This window comes from Heterocephalus glaber, unplaced genomic scaffold (assembly GCF_053883595.1).
Source record: "Heterocephalus glaber isolate CG9 unplaced genomic scaffold, H.glaber_assembly_v1.0 deba00001745, whole genome shotgun sequence".
NCBI classification, from domain to species: domain Eukaryota; kingdom Metazoa; phylum Chordata; class Mammalia; order Rodentia; family Bathyergidae; genus Heterocephalus; species Heterocephalus glaber.
The window spans coordinates 1004423-1019022 of record NW_028258451.1 but is presented as its reverse complement, the minus strand read 5'-3'; the positions used below and the strand labels follow the sequence as shown (position 1 = coordinate 1019022).

Below are 14600 nucleotides of genomic sequence, written 5' to 3'. Positions count from 1 at the left end.
TTGAACCCAGGGAGTGCTGAGCTGCATCCCCAGCCCTGATTTGTGTTTTGAGAGATGCCCTCACTAACCAGCCTCAGCTTGTGATCCTCATAGCTCGGCCTTCTGAGTAGCTAAATTACAGGCATGTGCCGTCACAACCAGCTTAAGTTTTTTTTTAAAGACAAAAAATAAAAAAAGGAGAAAAAGACTCAAGCCTGTAGACGAGAAATAAAAAAGACATTATGACAATAGGATGAAATACAGAGGGTCGTAAGGGACTATTATGAATATGTCAAAATATCAAATAAAGGGCTGGAGATTTAGCTCAGTGGTTCCATCACCTGCCTAGCAAGCGCAAGGATCTGAGTTTGATCCCCAGTACCAAAAAAAAAAAAAAAATCAAATAACAGAAGCAGTGGATGAACTCCTAGTAACAGAACTTTCCATGATTGTATCATGAATAAACAATATCTGAAGATACCACAAATGAATAAAGAAGAGTGAATAAATAAAACAAGGTCTCCTATTTTGAAATGGTCAGAACCAGATGGCTTCACAACGGAATTCCACCAAACATTCAAAGAATTGTACTGATTTTTTTGAAATTCTTCCAAGAAATCAAAGAGGAGGGAATATTTCCTTTTTCTCTCCCTCACTCCCGTGTGTGTGTGTGTGTGTGTGTGTGTGTGCGCACGCATGTGCGCATGCACATCCAGGGCCTTCACACTGGGCTACATCCCCAGCCCTTTATTTTTTATTTTAAGGAAGGGTCTCACTAAATCTCATTAAGTTGCCCAGGAGGGACTCAATTTGCAATCCCCCTCCCTCAGTCTCCTGGGATGCTGGGATGACAGGCATGCACTACCATAGGGCACCAAGGAGGGAATATTTCCAAACTCATTTTATTATGAGGCAAGCATTACCCTGATCCTAAACCTAAACAAGGACATGCCGAGAGAAGAAAATTACGGGGCAATAGCCCTACTAAACAGAGATGCAATACTTCTCAATAAAGTACTTGCAAACCAAATGCACAAGCAAGCACATCCAAACAAACCTGCCCCATGATCAAATGGGATTTTCCTCAGGGATGCAAGTATGAGTCAACATACACAAATCTATAAATGTGATATATCAAATTAATGGAAGGACTTGCAAATGGCATATGATCATCTGAAGAGACACAAAAAATCATTGACCAAATTCGACATCTTTTCATGACAGAACCTCAGTAAATTAGGTATAGAAGTAATGTTCCTCAGGTATATCAGAAGCATACAATCAACTCCATAATGAATAATGATAATTGAAAGGTTTCTTCCAGCATCAGGAACAAGAAAGGATGCCCCTTTCATCACTTCTGGTCAATTTTCCAAATGGGTCTGTGACTACTCACTGCGGAGGGTACAGTGGGGGGTACATGTGCACAGCCCCCATCACCCCTGGGAGGGAATTCCTGGCACAGGTTGCTATGGGGGAAACAGCACCAAGGAAAGAACATGGTCCCAAGCTGTAAAACACAAATCATTCAATGAAGATAAAGGAAACTTACCCAAACCTGATTTTAATATGTGACACAATTTCTCTTCCTCCTCAGGATGATTTTTCTGAAGGACAGCTGGCCAGGGGGGAAAAGGACCTTCTTGGATACAGGACATAATAGAAAACTCCCTCAAAACCACACCTGCGGGCAGCATATTCAAATCAATCAAAAATAAGAAGGGCCTGGGATCTGGGTTTTTCAGAGATTCCTGGGGTGTAGGCTCTGGTAGCTGGGGTTCTTTCCTTTAACACAGCAGAAGAGATGATTTATTCTCCGTGTGTTATACTCAGCCACAACTGAGAACAGAACAAGTCAAGGCTGCCACAGGTCCAGGGCAAAGGACTGACAGGGACTGCTTTAGTTATGAACAAGGTGGATCTCTCTGTGGTGGTCTGGGTGATCTGATGGCAGTGAAGGTGTGGTCCACTGAGACACATTCTAGACCGTAGCTTGAAGTCCAACAACTCATACCAGTGTCCTTGGCCCCTGGCACTCCTCATTTCTGCTCCATTGGCCTCCATGGGTGACGAGGTAGTATACTTGGATCTCTGCCTCATCTTTCTTCTTTGGCACTTCATCCTGTGCATTCACCTCCTCCTCCACTTGGCTCTAATGGCCCAGAGGTTTCTAAGATGGCCTTAAAACCAAGAGTAACCGGGGTTCTGAAACCTGTAGCTGGCCCTCTCATGAAGCCCTCTTCTTCCCTAAAAGAAATTTGTATTCTTTTTTGTTAAGGCACTGTGCATAAAGGGCACTTCTGGTTGTAAAATTTTCATTTCATGACTATGTCTTTGCCTTGCTTCTCGGCCATTTTCATGAGTGGGGCAGCTGTCACGTCCTTCTGGGGCTGCTGCTTCCAAACAGGTACTATATGGTTGGAAAGTGAAGTCAGAGAAAGCAGGAGATGCTGAAACAAGTCAGGCTCACATTTACCTGTGCTCCCTTAACAAGCCATGCACCCAAGCGCGTTCTCACACGGGTCACAGCTACACAATCCCAGGCCCTTTCACACCTGATACCATCAGCCACACCATGCAGGGACAAGGTTCACAGTTAAGGAGGCACGTGGTGGCCGGGCCACCCCTGCAGAACCCACACACTCGCACCTTATACAGTCGAGGGAGGCAGGGCCTGGCTGCTTCCCCGTCGGTAGCCGGCTTCAGGCCCAGATCCTCCACCCCACAGTCGCTCACGCACACTAGTGTCACTTATGGGAACACAGGCCACCTCGCAGATGCTCAGATGCACGCATCTCAGGCCTGGGACGCTGCAGGGCCTTTGACGCAGTCTGACTTAACACCGCCGCACTTCCCTTCTTGGCCGCTTTCAAAGCCTTGGGTCCAGGTTGTTTGTTCCTTTTTTCTTAAATAGTGCCTCTCCTTCGCCGCCATTGCCCGCAGCTCCCAGCCTCGGGTTCTTGTAGAGTAAACAATTCTCCACTTGGGGCCCAACCCCGGCTCCCGCTTCCCGCTTCCAGATAGCAGGAAGGGAAGCGTGGTTCCAGAGAACCGCAGTAGGCTTCAGGTGGAACCCTTTTTAAAAATCCCGCAGGCAGGAATCACGCCTCCCAGCATGCAACTCGGCAGGCTCCTCATTGGGCTGTGCCGCACAGACCTCTGGGAAATGCAGTCCTCATCAGGGGAATCCGCAGGGCTGGAGGCTGGCCGCCACGGCTTCCCGGGATGCAACTCGACACAGATCTACGGGCGCTATGCCGCGGAGACTTCTGGGAAATGTGGTTCACTTGGTGGGAAGTGCGTGGTCCTGAGTGATTAGCCTTCAGTGTGTTCTACATTTCCTTCCTTCCCTCTTCCCTTCCTCCCTCCCTTCCTCTCTCCCTTCTTTCTCTCCGAACTTCCTTTCTTTTTTCTTAGCGCTGAAGATTGAAGCCAGGGCCTTTGCGTTGAGGTACATCCCCAACATTAATTTTTATTTTGAGACAGGGTCTTCCTAAGTTGCCTATGCTGAACTTGAGTTTGTGATCCTCCCACCTCATCCGCCAGAGTGCTGGGATTACAGGTGTAATAAACAGTTCTGTCACCTCTTTCTTGATTCCTGAAGCCCTTCCTCTCTTTCTTTCTTTGGTGTATAACTTTTTCTTTCTCTCAATTCTTCTCACTTAGTCACACAAAGGATACTTGTATTCTGCTATTTTACCCAAAAAATTGGTATCAACAATTTAACATTATTAAGTCTCTTTTTAAAACTATGTTTATTTGTAGAATAAAATGTAATGTCATACAATTTTAACAATCTCTTAAAAAAGGGTTTATATTTGCATAAAACAGAAGCAAAACAGAAATATATGAAATAAAATCCCATCTTGCTTCAAGTTTTCAAATCAGTACTTTGAGTACTAATAAACATCTATATACAGTGCAAGTATATTATATAAATATACGATGAGTAATCTTGAAACCACAATAAATATCATGTACATTTTTAGGCACAGGGCATAAGAAAAATGCAAAATCTGCATAATTCTTGAGGATGCTGAGTGACTCACTCTTATATCATCTTCACACATGTATTTTACACAAAATATTCAGTCATCACTCACATTGTCCTCAGTCACCTCTAAATCTAACCTTTCATCCCAGCATTAGTGCCTTCTCATCTTTGATACTATTGTGCTATACAGCTATTATATAAGAAAATATTTTATAGTTTTCTTCAACTAAATGCCTAAGAAGGTATCCATGCTACTAAAATAAATACAGCCTATCTACATAATATATTCATAGATATGTGTTAATTTATGCAACTGCTCATTGTAATACTGAGAGTTACCCTGAAGGCGAATTCATAGATTTTAAGGTTATACCATTATTGAATTGCCAATGCTATCAAATCCAGAAATTACTAGTAACTGAGGTAATACCTGTTTTTGTAGAGATAGAAATACTTGAAAATCCACCAAAGATACTTTAAAAAATCCAGACAGAAATGGACCTCAGTCATTGTAAGCTTTGTATGTAATCCTTTCTGCACAAATGTAAAGCAGAGAATCCAAAGGAATGCTCCAGTTGAATTGACATGTACTGTTAGGATTAAAGATCACAGCCATAGAACACCTGAGATCTCCCTCTGGTAAGTGTAGCCTAATGCTTCTCTTAGCAGAGCCAGTGTTCATTGATAAATTCACCCAGATATGGCCTGTTGATTTCCCCTACTACAAGTCACATGATTCTGGCATATCTGGCACATCTGGCATGTCTGCCAACAAGTATCCTATTCCATAACATCCACTGGAAGAAGTATACAGAGCTGGTGATCCACTCTGTTTTCAGTAAATATTTTACCAAACTTTGGAGTTGACGTTTCACTTGATAGTGTACCAAGAATGAGACTTGCTTCATCTCTCTCTAAATTTACAGGCTCTTTCAGGACCCTTCCTCTCTTGTAGGTCACAGATGCTAAATTACCAGAACTGTCACCTATGAGGTTGCAGCGACTAATGGTGTAGACCACTGGGACAGGAAGTATTGCAGGGAGTATCAGGAGGACACAGACAACCATTCCCCACAATGGATAGGTCAGGGATTCTTCAGATTCCTTATCTTCAATCCATGCATTATAGCCAAGAAGACTGAATCCCATGTTCACAAGGCTCACTATTAGCAATGATAACAGCATCAGAAGGAAAATATATTTCCACATATAGGAATAATATCTGTTGGGAGCAAAGGCCAGGATATCTTTCAGATGTGCTATAAACTTATTTATGCCATAAACAAATCTTACAGCAATATTCTCCAAAATGACTACAGTTAACAGAGGCAATGTGGCAGAAGAATCCTCAGACATTGTAACAAAGTAATTTTCAGAGCGTTACACAAATATCAGGCTGGTACAAAGCGCAAGAAGACAACAGATAAGAGTAAGAATTTCCTTCCTGACCTTGAAAGTGTCCACAGGAGGTGTGATGATTTCTTCAATGGTCCCGAACATGGTGAAAAGACTTAGATTTTTAAAAAAAATTTTATTTTATCGGTACATTTAGGTGTACAATATAATGACATTCATCAGTGGAGATTTTCACCTTTACATAATCTCTCTTGGTTCTTATTTTTTCCCCATTCCCCTGCCCTCCCTTTAACCCTTCCATCCCTCCCTATTTACAAAGACTTTGTTTCCATTTTTTTCCTCATATTAATTCCATTCCCTTCTTTCCTTTCGCCTACCCCTCCCACTTCCCCTTCCCCTTTGCCTCTTTTCTTCCCATTTCACACTATCCATTATACCTTTTAGTCCTTATTTACACTTTCAGTTTCTCATGCTAGAGAACCTATTCGGTATTTACAAGTGTGTCCTATTTATTTCATTTAAGAGTATCACCTCAATGTGCATCCATTTAGCTATAAATGTCTCTAATTTCTCATTTTTTATGGCTGAGTAGTACTCCATTTTATTTAAAAACCACGTTTTCTTGATCCAGTCTCCAGTTTATGGGCATTTGGGCTGCTTCCAAGTTTTAGCTATTACAAATTGTACTGCTATGAACACGGGTGCACATATATCGCTGTGGTATGATGCTTTTAATTCTTTTTTTTCTGTTTTTTGTTACCAGGGTTCGAACTCAGGTCCTTGCACTTGCGAGACAGGCAGCAGAATGACTGAGGTAAATCCCTGGCCCTGATTCTTTTAATTCTTTGGGGAAGATACCCAGCAGGGGAATAGCTGGGTCAAATGGGACTTCCAGTCCTAGTGACAAGACAGATTTGTCAGCATGAGGAAAAACATTATTGAGCAGGGCTGGCTGTGGTGGTGCACTCGGGAGGCTGAGGCAGGAGAATCGTCATGAGTTTGAGGCCAGTCTTGGGTCCATAGTGTGCTTTCAAGGTCAACCTGAACTACACAGTGAGACCCTGTCTCAACAAACAAAGAAATAAAGAAACAAACCAAAAAACCCAACCAACCAAAACAAAACAAAACATTACTGACCAGAAGGGAGATGCAGGGAAATATGTCATTGCTTGTGTGAAGGCAATAAAAGCTAACGCAATCCTCTGAATAGCTTTATTTAGCTCATCTTTGATTTGACAGGAGCTGAGATGAAGAACGGGAAACTTTTTCTTTGACTTTTTGAGTGATGTCATAAACAAATGATAATCTTCTGCAGTAACGCCTGAGAGGTGGATGTGATGGGGAATAGTATCCTAATGTTTCCCATTTTCAAAAATTTTATGATCATTTCTGAGTTTTGTGCAATGCATTTCTCATTTACAGCATTTGTCCCCAAACTGGAAACACCACCAGTGTCGCCAGGACACAAGTGAAAAAGTTGACGAAGGCCACCAGCACAGCATCAAAGAGGCCGTTGTCTCTCACCGTAGCTTGAAAAGGCGATGACACTACCAAGTCCCAGATCTACGTAGGCAAAGACCCTGAACAGCAGCTTCTCTCCAGACCTTGGGGTCCTGCATTATTTCAAGCTTTGGAGTAAACATGTGGCAGATGCCATCAGTTGAACCATTTAAAAGCAATGCTCTGATTAGGAAGCATATAATTACCACGTATGGGAACGCAGAAGTAAATATATATAATTTTCCCAGAAAACTAAATGTTTGTGATTGTTGCCAAGCAAACCATGACGGAGGCAGCCAGCAAACAGATCGTCATTTTCCAGTTGAAGCCCTCACTTTCAGAAATGGAACTGGAAATATCCAGTGCTTGTTTCTCTGTTCCAGTAGTAGGTGGTAGCAGAACTCTTTCCCCCCACATTCTGGCTTTGTATAAGTGTGTGATGCATTTTTTTATGAAAGGACACTGATTCCAAGCTAGAGGTTGCCAAAGAGACTGAGAAAAGCAAAACACAGTGCAGCCAGTGATGACGTTGTAGCAGGGAGCCACAAAATAGTACACTACACAACTTGCAAATCCAGTCCCGCCCTGTTTGGGTTTTCGGTAATTCCACACACCAATGCTGCCTCACGACTTCTCTGGCCCATAGAAAGTTCCGGGAAGGAAAAGGGCGAACAGGTACTGCTATAAATAGGATAAATACGGTAAAAGATACGCACCACCCACGTTCTTCCTCCAGAGGTATGGGAATCTCGACACATCCCCTCAACCTACAGAAAATCCAACTCAGCGTGGGATGTTTTGTCACTTATTGTTCCAAGCTGTCTTTTTTCTTCAACTTCACACTCTTCTTCAGCATCTGAATCTTTCTCTTCTTGGACATCAGCAATTAGTTCACTCTTTTAAAAAGCATCGTCAGCTGAGTCTTCATTGGAAAGAAGGTCTTTGACAGACTCGATAACTTCATCATCTCTTTACTACCTCACTATTCTCAGGCATTGGAAGTACAGGGTGTATCATTTTTAAAGACTCCCTTATTGCAAATGTGTTAAATCTCTTCTTAAAAATGCTACCTGATATGAAGTTAAGACCAAGAAGGCTATCGAGTAAATCTTTGATTCGAGGTGAGAAAGTATTCTGGATCCTGAACCTGTGTGTCTGGTATTCTGTAGAGGCCGTCAGCGGTGCTCCACACAGCATCTCTTGCTACTCACAGGTCCCAGGTCTCTGTGCCTGAGGCTGCAGGGGAGCGGTGGGGAGAAGCCAAGGGTGGGCTCAGGGCTGGGACTGAGGTCGCTGCCCTGAGGGCTGGCAAGGGGAGACTCAGAGCACCGGTGCCCCCAGGACAGCACCATGGGAAGTGCGAGGCCCCTTGTGCCGTCTTCACCTCTTGAATAAGGGTGTGTTTAATTTCCACATATTGTGCATGTGCCAGTTTTCTGTCTAGCTTTGCCTTCTAGTTTTATCACATTCTGGTCAGAAACAATACTTTATTTGATTCGCATCTTCTTAAATTTGTTAAGACTCATTTCAGTGCCCAGCGCGCTGTCTGGAGAACTGTGCCTGTGGATACCATGTGCGCTGCTGCTCTTGGCTGGTATGTTCTACACATGACTCTTGTGTCTAACTGGTCCTTAATGTTGTTCAAGTTCTCTATTTCCTTATCGATTTTCTGCTTTTTCTTTCTATGATTGAAAGCAGAGTATTCAAGTCCCTTTCTGTTACTGTGTTGCTGTACATTCTTGCCTCAGTTAGGTCAGTGGTGCGCTGTCTACGAGGGGGCCTGACATTGGGTTCATATTGTTGTATCTTCCTTGTCAGGGGGCTCTTTGACTATCGTGTATGTTTTCCTTGTCTCTTGTGATAATTTTTACTTTAAGTGTACTGTTAGATCTACAGTGTGTTTTGGATCTAAAGTATCCACTCAAAGTCTTGTGGGCTCTGAGGTGGAGCTTTTGTCAGGTGGAGGGAACACGGGGTGCTGTTCTCGTCAGTGGATGAATTCACAGCTGCACACACTGTGGGGTCTGGGCCCAGGTGGAGGAGTGGCCCCAGTTCGGGGTGTATCTGGCTCTGGCTCTGTCCTGTCTCTTTGGCTCCAGTATGCCATGGGTTGGGGAGCTTTGCTTTGCCAGGGCCCCCTACCATGCTCTTTCTGACTGGAAGCCAGTGACCATGGGATGAAACTTCTGAAACTGAGTCAAAATAAACCTCTTCTCATGTTTCGTTGTTGTGCGTGTCAGGTACTTTGTTCCGGTAATGAGAGAGCTAATACACACATTTTGTCTCGTATTCTAGCATTTCACTGAAAGTCTGCTCTGCTCAATTTTACTATGTGTACCTTTACGCTCTTGTGGTCACTCTGAGTCTCTAGTATTTTTCCCATTAATGCATTAATATTTAAAGGGCTTATGGAAACAGTAGGACTTATTGCTGTCTGGTTAATGGGTTTCTGCAGATCGCGTAGGAACTTTGTCCCTGCTTTTCTCTCATGCTACCTCCCTTTGTGCTTCATTGATTTGTGTAGTGATATGTTCTTATCTCTTTTTAATGTTTTGTTTTATCCTCGATAGAGATTTTCTTTGTGATTATCTCAAGTATTATATAAAGCATCTTCATGTTACAACAGTACATTTTAACTGATAACTTCATTTCCATATAAAACCCCACTTCTTTACACGTCCACGTGGTCTATTATTGATGTCACAAAGAATATCTTTTTGTATTGTGCATCCGTCAACACAGATTTATGGCTATTTTTATGATTTTGTCTTTTAAAATATATAGCAAAATTAAAAGCATTTTATGCACTATCATTATGATACTACAGTCTATCCTGTGTATATATTTGCATTTAGTAGAGAGCTTCATTCTTAAAATTTTTATTTTCCCAATACTGGGGGATTGAACTCAGGACCTTGCGCTTGCCCTAGTAGGGAGCTTTAGATTATTTTAATATGTTTAAACACATATGTATATAGTGTGGCTACCTATTTGATTTTTTAATGTAAATGCCTGACTTACTCTAGCATTTCACATAAGACATGTGCAATGCTAATGAATTCCCACATCTTTTGTTTATCTGGGAAATTTAAGTTTTCCTGGGAAATTTTATCTGGGAAATTTAAAATTTAAATTTTTGTTGTAGACAGTTTTACAGGTATAGTGAGTACTTTTCTTCCATTCAGCATCTTGAATGTATTGTCCTCTCTAAACTTACTGGACATGTGCAGATAATCTTATAGTTGTGCTCTTACTTTTTAAAAATAATGTTTTTCAGTTGTGGAATTCTGTGTCACTGTGTTTGCCTTTGCCAAGTTGATCACTATAAGAAAACAAAAAACATAAAGGAAAAGATGGCAGAGGGGACCCAAAGAGTCATTTCTCAAAGGAAACAAACAAATGTCCTATGATTTGTGTGGCCTGGACGAACCTGGAAGACATTATGTTAATTGAAATAATCCAGGCACAGAAAGACAAATACTGTACAGCATGATCCCAAATACATGAGTGGAAAATGCTTAAACTCATAGAAATGAAGCATAGAATGGTAGTTATCAGTGGCTGGGCGGGGCATGGAGTAACTTGGGGAGATGTTTGTCAAGGCATGTAAGATTTTAGTTAGAATAAAATCAGGAGATTTATTGTACAACGTGATGATTATTCAATAACTATGAATTATATTCTTGAAAATCCCTGAGAGAGTAGATTTTGTGTTACTATCACAAAAATGTGAGTGCCTATATTAGGTCAATATAGCCATCTCACCATATATATGTATTTTATTTTATTTTTTTTTTGGTACCAGGGATTGAACTCAGGACCTTGTACTTGTGAGGCAGGTGGCGGAACCACTGAGCTAAATCCCTGGCCCAGTATATATGTATTTTAAACCAATGGGTTGTACACAATAAACATATATAATTTGAATGTGTCAAAATTGCAACAGAGTTAAATTCACACGTTTCACTGTGACTTGTCTGTCAGATCTCAATATTTTCTGCTTCCATCGTGTGACAGTTTCCCTGTCGGGACCGTGGCAAAGGAAGAGCTTCTCCAAAGTGTCAAAACTCTCGGAGAGATGCTCATAGAAACTTCTAATTGTTTCTGGGAATTGGGAACTGTAGAGAACTTTTTTGTTTTGTTTTGTTTTTAGATTAGTCTCAAGTGCCAGTTGTGCACTGTCATCGAAACTACCGGTGAAATGATAATTGCATTTCTGTGGGGAGTTGAGATCACAGAACCATGAGCCCGAATTTCAAAGTCGGGCCACCTCCCTCTCACACAGGGAGTGCGTGCCTGGGTCTGCTGCTCCAGAAGCAGGTAGGTGCTGGGTGAGTGCTTTCTGTTTCAGTCTGTGAAACAGAGTCCTGAGGGAATGAGCGACATCCAAGCATGTGTCTGGTAAGTCCTCACATCTGGAAGAGCGATTCATCTGCAGTGACAGCCACACAAGAAGGAAGGGTAATTCCTGAGGCACAGGCTGAGCTTGTGGAGAGAGATGGGGTCTGACATCTCACACCAGTCGAACTTCTCACGTGTTTTCACATAACGAGCACCGATGATTGTTGCGGGAGATTGTTCTGAGCCATAATGATGTCTAATTTGTAAGATGGTTAAGACTGTAATTTAGAAATCAGTCTACTATTCAACTTGTTCTACAGAAATCAAAGAAAATCTTAATGACCAGTATTACTACTTAAGTAAAATTCTGTGTTTGTGATAATGAGTGTGATGGATAAATGTACAAAGATGTGATCGAATGGCACCTGCTGCGATGTGATGATTCTTCTCTCAATGGGTTGTTAAGTGGAGATGATAATTAGGTCTCTCTGAAAATATCTCTAGTCTGTAGATCAAGGTTGGGCAATTTTCCTTTCTGAAGGAGGGGAAAGAGACTGTCAGGAAAAGTTAACTTCATACTTGAGGGAGTCACACTATACAAAAATTAAGGAGTTCTGGTTGTTTCAGATTCAAAAGTGTCTTGTGATACTTTTTCAGGATGTAAAAATTCCAGGGCCGTTTTCTGGATGAACTTTGCCTTTATGCCATCTGCACACATCAGACTTGATGCCCCAGAATTCCATTTTGCATACTTGTATTTTACCACCATTCCCAAATTACTTTTTTACATTTTCTTTGTTTTTCTGAAATATAAGAAACATGTAATTATAGGCTATCTAATGAAGACTACAGTAGTTTCTGCAATAAAATATTTTATTACTTACTTAAATTTCATGTACCTTAGCTTAACTCAAAGCCAGGTATTATACCTAATTCCAGCGACACATATCATTGGCAAAAATGTTGTATCATTATTCTTTTTAATCCTAATATCGATCCATGACAATTTGGTTACAGGAAATTATTTAGGGCATCACTTTTTGGGGTGTTTAAATCTTCATCCACAAGATACAGGAATAGGGAAGGAACATTTACACACAAATGGAAAATTACCACAATCAAAAGTATTCAATAAGCAGATCTTTTTTTTTTTGGTACCGGGGATTGAACTTGGGTCCTTCTGCTTGCAAGGCAGGTGGTGGAACCACTGAGCTAAATCCCCGGCCCAATAAGCAGATCTTAAATATGACAAATTATACATATGTGTGGGGTCCTGAAAGATCACCACCATGTCTCTATGACAATATAGTACAGAAAAAAAACACAAGATCCATGCAGCCTGGTTGTGAGGTTCGGCCTGGATTTTAAGGGAATTTAGATGAGTCATGTAACATTTTTGTTAAACCAACTTTGTGTGTAAAAGGAAAATATTAGGTCCTAACTCACCATGTTGTGTGTATAAATGTCAGAACAGGTCAGTCATGAATTATTGTGGCCTGCACGTTGTAAATGCTCTGTAAACACACATCAGACTTTAGAGCTGAGCATGGCGGCACACTCCTGCAATTCCCGCCCTCTGGGTGGCTGAGTCAGGAGGATTTCAAGTTCAAGCTCAGCCCATACAATTAAGTGACGTGTTGAAAACATGTCTCAAGATAAAAACAAACAAACAAACAAACATCTGGAGATGTGGCTCAGGGTGCAGGCCCAGTGCAATCTCCAGCACTGGGGAAAAAGTGTATAAGACTTTGGAAAAGCTGAAAGCTGAGAGAAAATTTTAGAGGTAAATTTGTGAGGAGGGGTAATAATATGTGAAGAATTTTGAATTTTACTTTCTGTAAAATACCCTACAAATTATTTTTCCGTACAGAATCATGTGTTTTGAATGCTTATGTTAAATCCTGGACAATCATAAAATGGCCCCTGTGGATTTGAGAATTGCAGTGATCTTCCTTTTCCAGATTGTCACTGGAACTGCCGGGAACTTAGCACTCTTGGGTCATTATTGCATCCTGTACTTCAGTGGCTGCAGGTCCAGGCCCACAGATGTGATCCTCAGGCACCTGATCGTGGCCAACCTCTTGGTCATTCTCTCCAGAGGAATCCCAGAGACCATGGCAGCATTTGGGTTGCAAAACTTCCTCAGTGATGTTGGGTGCAAGCTTGTGTTCTATGTGCACAGGGTGGGCAGGGGTGTGTCCATGGGCAGCACCTGCCTCCTGAGTGTTTTCCAGGCCATCACCATCAGCCCCAGGAGCTCCAGGTGGGCAGAGCTGAAAAGGAAAGCCCTAAAATTTATTGGCTTGTCTAACATCCTCTGCTGGGGCCTGCACATGCTGCTAAATGTCAGAGTTCCTATGCTTATGAGTGACAAAGGGAACAACGGAAACAGCACAAAAACTATAGATTTTCAGTACTGTTCAGCTACCCTTCCTGACAAAGAAAAAGGATCATTGTTTGCAGTACTGATAATCTCCCATGACATTTTGTGTTTGGCGCTCATGATCTGGGCCAGTGGCTCCATGGTTTTCATTCTGTTCAGGCACAAACAGCGGGTCCAGCATCTCCACAGATACAGCTCACGCAGGTCTTCCCCTGAGACCAGAGCTTCGCAGAGTGTCCTCATCCTGGTGAGCGCCTTCGTGTTCTTCTATGCCCTGTCTTCCGCCCTTCATGTTTTGTTTTCTTTTCATTATGAAGGTACTTGGTGGCTGGTCACAACCTCTGTCATCAGCAATGCTTGTTTCCCCACTGCCAGACCCTCCATTCTCATGAGTCGTGAGTGCTCTCTATGCAGGCTCATCAAGAAGAATTAAATTAACATCTCAACGCCTCAGATGTATGAGTTTATCTGCTTTTTATGTGCTCCATCTTGGATCCACTCATGTCACAGAAACTTAAGAACAATTATGAAAAAAAAAAAGAACAATTATGAGCCAGGTTTATTGTGAAGAGAGACGAAAAATTCATATTAAGGACTTCCATTTCTCCAATTAGTAGTAATTAATAGTAATACAAATGGAATCATTTAATATATATTTTTGGATATAATATTATTTAAAATTTTGAATTTTTGTGCTTGTTATACTTTTTCTATAAGAAGTATATTTCTTAGCTATCTTCAATAATTAAAAAAAATTTCACTATATTTTTCAATGTAATTAATGTTTGTTTGTTTGTTTTTTGGTGCCGGGGATCGAACTCAGGTCCTTGCACTTGCGCAGTAGGCAGCGAAATCACTGAGCTAAATCCCTGGCCCTATTTTACATTTTACTACTATGTCATGACTATTTTTTTATTTTATGAAAAAATAAAATGAAATTTCACAACAAAATAATAAGAGAATAACAGTGGTTAGTATACTATGTAGAGTTATCCTTAAAGTTTACTCAGAGTAAAAGACAACAACACAAAAATTCTCTCTTAAAAT

The 14600-nt window shown here is 41.4% G+C and overlaps 1 protein-coding gene, 1 long non-coding RNA gene and 1 pseudogene across 2 annotated transcripts; 2 read left to right on the top strand and 1 right to left on the bottom strand.

Annotated features, from left to right (window-relative positions):
* Positions 1-3201: 3201 nt before the first annotated feature.
* Positions 3202-7944, top strand: LOC110346072 (uncharacterized). Its single transcript, XR_002389859.2, has 4 exons — positions 3202-3430; positions 5269-5402; positions 6093-6143; positions 6752-7944. It is a non-coding gene; the product is annotated as an uncharacterized LOC110346072 (long non-coding RNA).
* Positions 4695-7840, bottom strand: LOC101725138 (sodium-dependent neutral amino acid transporter B(0)AT2-like; annotated as a pseudogene).
* Positions 7945-13016: 5072 nt separating the features above from the next.
* On the top strand, positions 13017-14100 carry LOC101725519 (vomeronasal type-1 receptor 2). The gene has a single exon (XM_004867177.2). It carries the CDS (start codon positions 13087-13089, stop codon positions 13984-13986), a length of 900 nt encoding a protein of 299 aa, XP_004867234.1. The 5' UTR covers positions 13017-13086; the 3' UTR covers positions 13987-14100.
* The last annotated feature ends 500 nt before the right edge of the window (positions 14101-14600 follow it).